The sequence below is a fragment of the Arachis duranensis genome, chromosome 8 (genome assembly GCF_000817695.3).
Source record: "Arachis duranensis cultivar V14167 chromosome 8, aradu.V14167.gnm2.J7QH, whole genome shotgun sequence".
Taxonomy (NCBI): domain Eukaryota; kingdom Viridiplantae; phylum Streptophyta; class Magnoliopsida; order Fabales; family Fabaceae; genus Arachis; species Arachis duranensis.
In genome coordinates this window covers 41350166-41359836 of record NC_029779.3, presented here as the reverse complement: position 1 = coordinate 41359836, position 9671 = coordinate 41350166, and the positions used below count along the sequence as shown (strand labels likewise).

Below are 9671 nucleotides of genomic sequence, written 5' to 3'. Positions count from 1 at the left end.
GGAATTTTAGAATTAAGAGGAGGATTCTTATTTTTGATATAAGTGTCCCTTTGATTTTCATAAAGAACTAGTTCGGTCTTTTTGTTTTGGATGAGGAGACTTTAAAATTATTTTTTAAAATAAAATTTCTTTCCTCCACAAAATCAAAATCAAATCTTATGAAGAGAGGCCTTTGATTAGCAAAACTTTGTCCAAATTTTAATACCTTGAGCAAATTTTGCTAAATTAATATTTAATTTTTTTTATCATCTCTTGTAATTTCTCATTTTCAGTAAGAACATCATTTGATGCAGTAGCAGAATTTTTCATTTTTAAATTCTCTATCTCAGTTTCAAAAGCTCATTTTCTTATTTTAAAATATTAAAAAAATCGATTTTACTTAATTATTCTTTGAGTTTGTCATTCTCCAATTTCAAGACTTTATTTTTATTTTTACATTTCCTATATTTTTTAAAAAAATTTGCAGAATTTTTAGTTAAATTATTAATACTAAATTATAATTAATCAGCTGAAAGTTTAGTATAATCTACCTCATCATAATCGATTTGATCAGCCATGAGATAAATTTGGGCTTCATGGTCAGAGTGTCATTTTCGAGATCCTCCCATGATGCCATTAGAACATTCTTCATCTCCTTTTTGTTACTGTCCACTTTATTCTTTTATGGACAGTCAGATCGGTAATGGCCAAGTTCTTTGCAGTGATGATAGATAACTTTGCTTTGGTCTCTTTTGAAGTTCCTTGAAAAAGATCCTTTTTCTTTTTCACTTTGTCTCATTATTCTCCTAAACTTTCTAATGAAGGAGATAAACTCATTATCATAGAGATCATCTTCTGATTCTTCATCTTTGGAGGAGATATTGGATTTTAGTGCCGGATCATTTTTCTTTGGTTCATGATGAGTTGTTCATAAGCCAGCAGTTTTTCTCTCATCTTGTCATATGAGATTTTTTCAGATCATTGCCTTCAACAATTGCTATGCTCTTGGTTTTTCATTTTTTGGTGAGACTTCTTAAAATCTTTCTCATGAGCTCTTCTTCAATGTGTTTCTTTCCCATAGCATAAAGATTATTGATGATTACAGAAAATTTTTTAAACATCTCATCTGTATCTTCACCTTTTTTCATGAGAAACATTTCGAACTCCTTCAAAAGCTTGTGAACTCGAGTTTTTTGAATTTGTTCCGTTCCTTCATGAGTGAACAGCAATTTGTCTCATATCTCCTTTGTGATTTTGCATCTTGAGACTTTTTTGAATTTCTCAAAGCTAATTTCACAATGCATCAAATTGATAGCTAGCTTTTTTTCTAATAAGCGTAGTTAGTACCATTAAAGAATGACAACCTATCATTGGATTGTCCTTCCATTAAAGTAAATGCAACAATGTTATTTGCAATGTATCGTTAACTCCAAACTGTGAAGCTTGTCCTTGAGCCTAAACTCTGATACCAATTGAAGGTTCTCAAGTGAATTGAGAAGGAGGTTGAATCAAGGAACCACTTTTAGACCTGAATAAATGGGAATTGATCCTTTCAATTTTTTTTAACAATTGAGGGAGTAATGTGATCTCTCATCATTAATTTTTATAAGTGAGATCAAGAAAAAATATGAGAGAAAGAGCATTGAAAGGTTATAGATCACACTTTACTCCCTCGATTTTTTTAACAATTGAGAGGATCCATTCCCCTGAATAAACAAGTTATGCAGAATTCTGGTTTTGATAGAAGATTATTTGCGATTTTGTCTCCTGATTATACAGAACAGAAAATGCAGAAAACAGGAAAGGAAAATAATGACGCCTCGATATATCCTGGTTCGACTACGAAGTGGAATGTGACCTACGTCTAGTCTCCACCACAATAATGGTAGAATTTTCACTATGATCAAGATAGATTATAATCACCAATTCTAAGAGACTTACACTCTTGTAAACATCTAAGCTATTCCAAAATTATTAAATCACCTAAGTGCTAACCCAACCTAGTTAAGGGGAACCAATTGTACTCTAACACAGCACACTTTCGAAATTAAATCACTCAAATAACGGTTAAATGACTTTTGTACGCATTACTTTCTTTGTCTTTTGTATCTCTCAAAGTAAACTTGAATCTAGATAAGAGAGAAGTAAGAACACACTTAAAAACAAAGAAATAAAATATTATTTTGTGTGATATGCGATATGCACAAATTGGTTGCCTTCTTTCTTGATGATTCAATAATATATAAAACTTGATATTTTCTCTTTTAATGTTGGGATAATTCTCTTTTTTATCAATAGCTATTTGTGCATTCAAAGGAGAAATTTTTTATCTTTGTTCTCTAATAATGCGTGCAACAACTTTTCATTAAGAGGGAAAAACTTTCTTTATTTAATTTGTACCGTGCACCTGCTCTTTTTTATTAGGATATGATTTGGAGAGCTTTTCTTACTATGTTTAGGGTTTAAACGGTACTTCCTGATACTGTATTTGAAGCGGTTGTTCAAATTCCTTATGATATGCAAATCAAACAAGTTCTTGCTAATGGTAAAAAAGGGACTTTAAATGTCGGGGCTGTTCTTATTTTACCGGAGAGCTTTGAATTGGGCCCCCCGATCGTATTTCACTCGAGATTAAAGAAAAGTTGGGTAATCTCTCTTTTCAAAGCTATCGTCCCACAAAAAAAAAAATATTCTTGTGGTAGGTCCTGTTCCCGGCCAGAAATATAGTGAAATCACCTTTCCTATCCTTTCTCCCAATCCCGCTACTAAGAGAGATGTTCACTTCTTAAAATATCCAATATATGTAGGCAGGAACAGGGGGAGGGGTCAAATTTATCCCGATGGGAGCAAGAGTAATAATACTGTGTATAATGCTACAACAGCGGAAATAGTAAAAAAAATCATACGAAAAGAAAAGGGGGGATACGAAATAACTATAGCACTTCTTTATTATTAGTATTGATAAGAATTCTCTTGTTAAGACCCTATGAACAATTAAACAAAACCTCAGATTCATACCAGAACCACAATGATTCAAAAAAACCTTTAATGTCCAAAAATTCCCTGAGTAAGAACTGCTGGATTATCACTTATTCAAGAAATAGATAGGATAGAATGAAAAAAGAAATCAAAAGACATTTTTTTGCTTTGATAAAAAAAAGACAAACAGTGGCAATTTTATTTGAAAGAATCAAAATTTTTTTATTTATTCTAACTTACGTATCTTCTAATAAAAATTTATTAAAGTCCGGTTGCGAGGTCGAAATATTAAGTATGAATCATAGTTCTAATACTTTTTAAAATCTATTTTATATATTCCGTGCTCCAGATACTAGAAAATAATATCTGACGGGGTAAAACCATCTCTATCAAGATGACAGATCCTTTATTTTTGTTCTGTATTTGCAATAAGATCAATTAGAACAAGTCACACACTCATATTCCGGAAATAAAGAAAGAACGAAATTCCACGGTCAAACTACCAAATTCAAAATGAACTGGCCTAGAAATAAAAAACCAAAATGGGTAAATTTACCCCTTTTATTTAAAAAAATATATAAATAAAAAAGATAGTTAGTCGGTTCTTATGAATCTAATTCATAGAAATTCCGTCCAGTAAAATGGACGAATTATAAATTTCTAAAATAATAGATAGAAATATAGCCAATAAAACCATTGCAACACCCATTAAAGGAGTAGTTCCCCACTCCGGAGCTACTTTACCATATTCTGAATTCAACGGTTTTAATAAAGCCCCTACAGTAGTTCGTCTTGGACCAGATCTAGAACTACAAGTTTTCGTGTTGTCGATTCCTAATTGTAGTGCTTCTTCCCCCATGCCGCCTATTGCTACTAGTGGAGTAAGGTTAATCTAACTCCATAGTATAGGTATAACCTTTCGCTTAATATTAAAAATCTATAATTGAAGCATATGAGGCTGCATTAATCGGAGAACACGACAGAAGGAATTTCTTTTTTATTTGTAAACTTCACCTTCAACAAGCGTCGATTTTTTGCCATTTTTTTACGAATAAAATAATGTGTCTTTCTCATAAGACTGAGATCGATAAAAAAAATAATCAAATCGCACCATCTTTATAATAAGTAAATGCCTCATTTTCTTCCGAAATTGTCGGAATTATTTGTAATAAAAAATCTTTTCAATCATAGCTCAATATCATCTTCAATGATATTCCCATCAATATAGATATTTTGCATAATTCTAACTTGCTTGATTGATGATTTTTGATTGATTCTTACATTACTCATCATAAAAATTATAATAGAAAATAATCAATTATATTTATCATCATAAGATTTCAAATCAAATCTAAACTCAACAATGAACAATGACAGATTTAGTGATGACCGACAAATTTCTTAATTTTGATGCTCGTCGCTTAATAAGTCTCTTAGTATGAGATCAGCAGCTCAATTTTTAGAACCCAATATTTTTGTTGGTCGTGAACTTTATCATTAGTGATTGATTGTGGAACCAACATAACTAGTTAGTTGCCAATTTAGCAATCAATACTTTTTATAGTCTCATTTTTTTTTGTTACTAAATTAGTCACTGATTTTATATATAGTTATTAGTGGTAAACTTAGTGACAAAATATATACACAAAGTCTAACTTTTATTTTGGTTGCAAATCGGTGCTAATTTCATACTTAATGACTGAATTAACGATAAAAAAACTTACACAAAATCAAACTTTCATCATAATTGTTAAATTAATGTTTAATTTCATATTTAACAATTGAGTTAGCAACTAAATAGTATATCTTTGTTATTAGTTGCTAAATCAGCCACTAAAACTAACTTTTCTTTGGGTCATACATAAAATTTTAGTTGGTTATAAATCAGTCATTATTTCAATAATTTCTTGCATCGATATCACCACCATCACTAATCATTTTGTGTTAAAAATATGTTGCTCCCTTTCCTTTTTCAAAAGATAACTCTGATTTCTCGTCACAATTGCTACAGGTCTACATATTGCATATAACAAATAAAAAATCAAATTCAATATTCAGTATGTAAAATGATAGCAATCTAATTAATCTTCTAGGCCTGCAGTGTATGGTATATCAGTGTAAGGAAGCCATGTATCTCCCAAAGTAAAATTAAGAACAGTAAAATTCCAAGCTTGAGTAGCATTCAACAAGTTGTAACCCTTCCATTTTACTCTGTTACTTGTACCAGCACCAGGACCATAGTTATTAAATTCACCATAGAAGAGTGTGTCTAACCCAACGGTCCCATTCCACTCTAACCATCCAGAAGGGTTAATCAAGGCACCAATATATGACTGCATATAAACCGTCCTCGAGTACTCTTTCCACGGCCTACCTAAGTAATTCGGCGTGGATTCCACGTCGGCCGCCAAGTCAGGGGCGGCCTGGATGGTGCAATTTTGGATTGAGATTCCGGTGTTTTGGTTTGGATCCGTCCGGCCTTGCGCCGTGACGGAGTTTTTCTGGTTAGTCATTGGCTTTCTTGCATAGATGTTGCAGCTCTGGAAAACTACGGCGGCGTTACCAAAGATGAAGTCTACCGTTCCATAGATGTCACATTCTCTGTAAAATTGTCTTAGAGAGTGAACGTAGAGTGTGTCTTGATATCCTTCAAAACTGCATCGGTAGAAGGTGGAGAGGTCAGCGTTGCTTCTAAGTGCTACTGCTTGGTGCTTCTCAGGGCCAGCTGTGTTTCTGAATGTAATATCTACTGCCATGAATCTATCTCCAGAAACAGCTGCATTAGGACATATACAAGGACTCAGAAATCTTTGGTGCAAGTATATTTGTAAGTTGGTAGTGCAAATAAAGACATTTAAAATGTTGTTTTTGAAGATAATTTTTAGTAATTAAAATTTAACACATATAATCGATTAAATGGTGTTATTTTTGTTAAAATTAAACCAGACAAATTAATTTGAGCGAAAAATAATAAATCAAATCTTGAACTGATCTAAATTAATATTATTTTTTATAGAAAATGATTACAATACATTTATTATAAAAAATAACTTAGACCGATTTAAAATTTAATTTATAGTTTTTTGGCTAAATTGACTTGTCTAGTCTAATCCTAATAAAAATAACACAGTTTAATCAGTTATATGTGTTAAATTTTAATTATTAAAAAATATTTTTAAAATAAGACATTTTTGACATCTTTATCAAAATAGCTCCCTTGTAAGTTCTGTTTGCAAATCCATTTAATAAAAAAGTAAAGATAGACAACCAATAAAATTTATTGTTTTTGGTCAGAAGATAGTCATCAGTAATATTTAAAAATATGTTGTTATATTGTTAGACTAAAAATATTAGATTAATGACTAAAAGTATTGGTCAATATAAAATAAAATTGTTGGCCCTTTAACTTTTTTTCAAAATTTAAAATTTCACTTCTATATATAATTTTAAAATCTAACACATACATTTAAGTGAGAGCGTCTTTTTTTATTTGCTTAAATTTTTGTATAAATCTTTTTTTTATTTGTTTTATACTAATTTTTTAAGCGATAATAAGGATTAAATTCTAGATTTTTCAATCATAAAATTATTTTTTTAAAAGATTAAAATCGATAAATAAAAGCACTTGAATGGTTATATTTCTAACAACGTTTGTATACACTAAATTAAATTTAACAAAAGAAAAAAGAGAAATAATTAATTTACTTACCAAAAGTTGAAGAATTGAAAGTTGTCCAACCATCAATGACACTATGATTCCCTGTGATGACAGTCTTATTGATACCATCTCCAACAAGCAAAATGTTAGTCTTTTGTTTGGGGATAGTGACATATTCCTCGTAGCACCCTTCTGTGACATAGATAAGGAAATACCCATCTTCTGCTCTTGAATTGTTCGGAGCAAAAGCAATGGCGTCTCCAATGGAAGTGAAGTTCCCTGTCCCATCAATGCTCACAATCACATAGCTGTTCAGTAGAATTCCTTTGCTGTTATTGCTTTCTTCAAGAATCCTTTCGCTTTTCCTTGTACAATTGAATGATGATTCTTTGCAACTATTACTTGTTGTGTGAAGAAACTGCACCAAAGTATAATGCTTCTAATGCTAGACTAAGAGTAAAAAATAAAATATTTAAAATTATTTTATATTTATTTATGTAAAATATATATTAAAATAAAAAATATAAATAACTTTATTAATATAAAAAAACTAGAATAAATATAAAATTGTCTCATAACAGAATAAAATAACTTTATTAATACTATATTTATGAATATTATGAATATTATATTTATTTTTTATGTGTCGTATACTAATTTTTTTTATTTTTGGATAATGAATTGCACTCTAAAGTTTATTGTTATAAAGGTAGTTTTGATAATATAAATTCATACCCCAAAAACTGCATTATTAAACTAAAATATATAGATAATTATATTTTTAACCTTTTTATTTGGAGAGAATAATATAAGCTTTATATTTGTCTATCTTAACATATTTAAACAATAATGTCATAGAAATACGCAACGTAAGTATCAAAGTAATTACTACGTGCATAAGTTTAAGATTTATATAATGGCATCTTGTTTCTTGTATGTTTACTATGAGAAGATGCTAGCTGGAGAGTACTTTGGGAGTTGCATGCATGTGCATGGTGATGCCAATACCATAATTAACAACTTAATTAACAAGTACCCTCCAAGTGACCAATTATAAACTTGTCAGATTATCTCACACGGTTTACAAAGTCAAAATGAATCTGGTTGACCCGAATCCAAGGTATTCTAGGATCTGGTTGAATTTCTTTTTATATTTATTACTACACACACTTGCTACTCTATTAGAAGCTGAAATTAGCCGGTCAAAGGCTTTTTTATTATAGGTAAACAACAAGTTAATATTTTTTACAATAATAATTTAAATCTATAATAATTTTGTCATTCACTACTTTATTAGTTGATTGTTATCAAGGAAAAATTGGATCCAACTAACAAAAGTGATTTTTTATTCATATAAAAGTTGCAATTTTCTTGTCAAAAAAAATCTTTTAAAAGATAAATTGATCATATTTATCTCTTCTTTTCCTTATTTGTTTGACTAATTATTAACCGAAAAATTTTAATTTTCTATTTTCTATTTTCAAAAATATATATTTTGAATAATTAAAACAGTACATGTTTATTATTAATTTATTTTTTTTAGATGAATAATTAATGACAGTAACGTGAATACGCTTTTCATGCAAAATTATAAAAAAATTAATATTTTGAGAGAGGTAGAGAGATTAGTTAAATACACAGTCTTATATCCAAAATAAAAAATATTTAGTTTTACCACTTTTTATCAATATTAACAAATGTTTTAGGTTAGCATTTTTTTATAAGACTATGTTACATGTACACTAAAATCAACTGCTAAAATTAGTCATCAATATAAAATACATGTTAAAATATAAATATACGTTGAAAATAAATTAAATTATACATATATTTATATATAAATATATTGGTAGCTGATTTTAGTGTACGAATAGTATTTTTATTTTTTATATTATTAGAATTTAGAATTTACATTTAAAATTTGAGTTTTAAGATTTAATCAATACCATATTTGTTGTATATTCTATGTAAAAGTATTTTGATTAATGAAATATTAATAAAATTTTGTTAATTATTAGCTAATATTCTTCCGTTCAAATATGAAAGAGAGGGAGAGATGGAGAGAGATTAGTTACCTTAATGAGCTTCTTGAGAGGCTGTCTAACTTTGTAGTCATTAGTAGGGAGACCATGCTTTCTTGTCTTATGCTTCTTCCTATTCTTGTTCAGAGCCTCCGTAACCAACCCAAGCGACACACTATACAGTTGCTTCACATCGTTCAGAGGCACCGCCAGCGCATCTGCGATGTTACTCTTCGCCGCCACCAACCCATCATAGCAAGTGTAGTGGTTAGTAGCCACCGCACTCAGATACGTTTCGATGTCCTCCACCAATTCCTCATTTCCATTGCTGTCTAACGAGGTCGCAGATTTGAGGTTGTCGGAGACGGTTTGGAGGTAGTCTACGTTGAGTTGGTTGAGGTCGCGGCAGTCGTCGAGAGCCGAGATCTCGGCTTGGTTGAGGTAAGAAGTCGACTTGTGGTGGAGGAAGTCATCGAACGCTTTTGCTAGCTTCTTGACTTTTTTGAGGCTTTGTTTGATGGAGAATTTCCCTAAGTTGTATGGATCGGATGGTGACGAGCGAATGGATTTTAGAATGGAGCGGCAGAGTTTTGGGTACAGTGTAGACTTGCAGGCTTCTTTGGAGGAAGGAGGAGGAGGAGGAGATGCTGGAGCTGAAGAGGTAGAAGGTGGTAGTGGAGACGGAGGAGGGGAGTGTTTTGAAGACGGAGAAGGAGGGGTAAGCATTGGAGCCGGAGAAGAAGAGGAAGGTGGAGAAGGAGGAGCATATTTTCGTGGAAAATAAGGAGGAGGTGGAGAAGAAGTTGGAGGTGGAGGCAGTGAAGGAGGAGGAGGAGGTGGAGCAACTTTTCGAGTCAAAGAAGAAGGTGGAGGTGGAGGAGGAAAATGTTTTTGAGCCGAAGCAGGCGGAGGCAATGAAGGGGGAGGAGGAGGGGCGTTTTTTGATGGAGATTGTTGTTGGGCTTGTAGTAATGGTACAATGAGGAATAAAAGGAAGAGTAGAACAAAGGAGAAGGAGGGTGATGATGGCATTG

The 9671-nt window shown here is 31.3% G+C and overlaps 1 protein-coding gene across 1 annotated transcript; it reads right to left on the bottom strand.

Moving 5' to 3' along the window:
- Window positions 1-4924: 4924 nt before the first annotated feature.
- Window positions 4925-9429, bottom strand: LOC107462710 (probable pectinesterase/pectinesterase inhibitor 25). The gene is made up of 3 exons (XM_016081342.3): window positions 8692-9429; window positions 6668-7034; window positions 4925-5734 (listed from the first exon to the last, which is right to left on the bottom strand). Exons 1-3 carry the CDS (start codon window positions 9361-9363, stop codon window positions 5040-5042), a joined length of 1734 nt encoding a protein of 577 aa, XP_015936828.2. The 5' UTR covers window positions 9364-9429; the 3' UTR covers window positions 4925-5039.
- Between the last annotated feature and the right edge of the window lie 242 nt (window positions 9430-9671).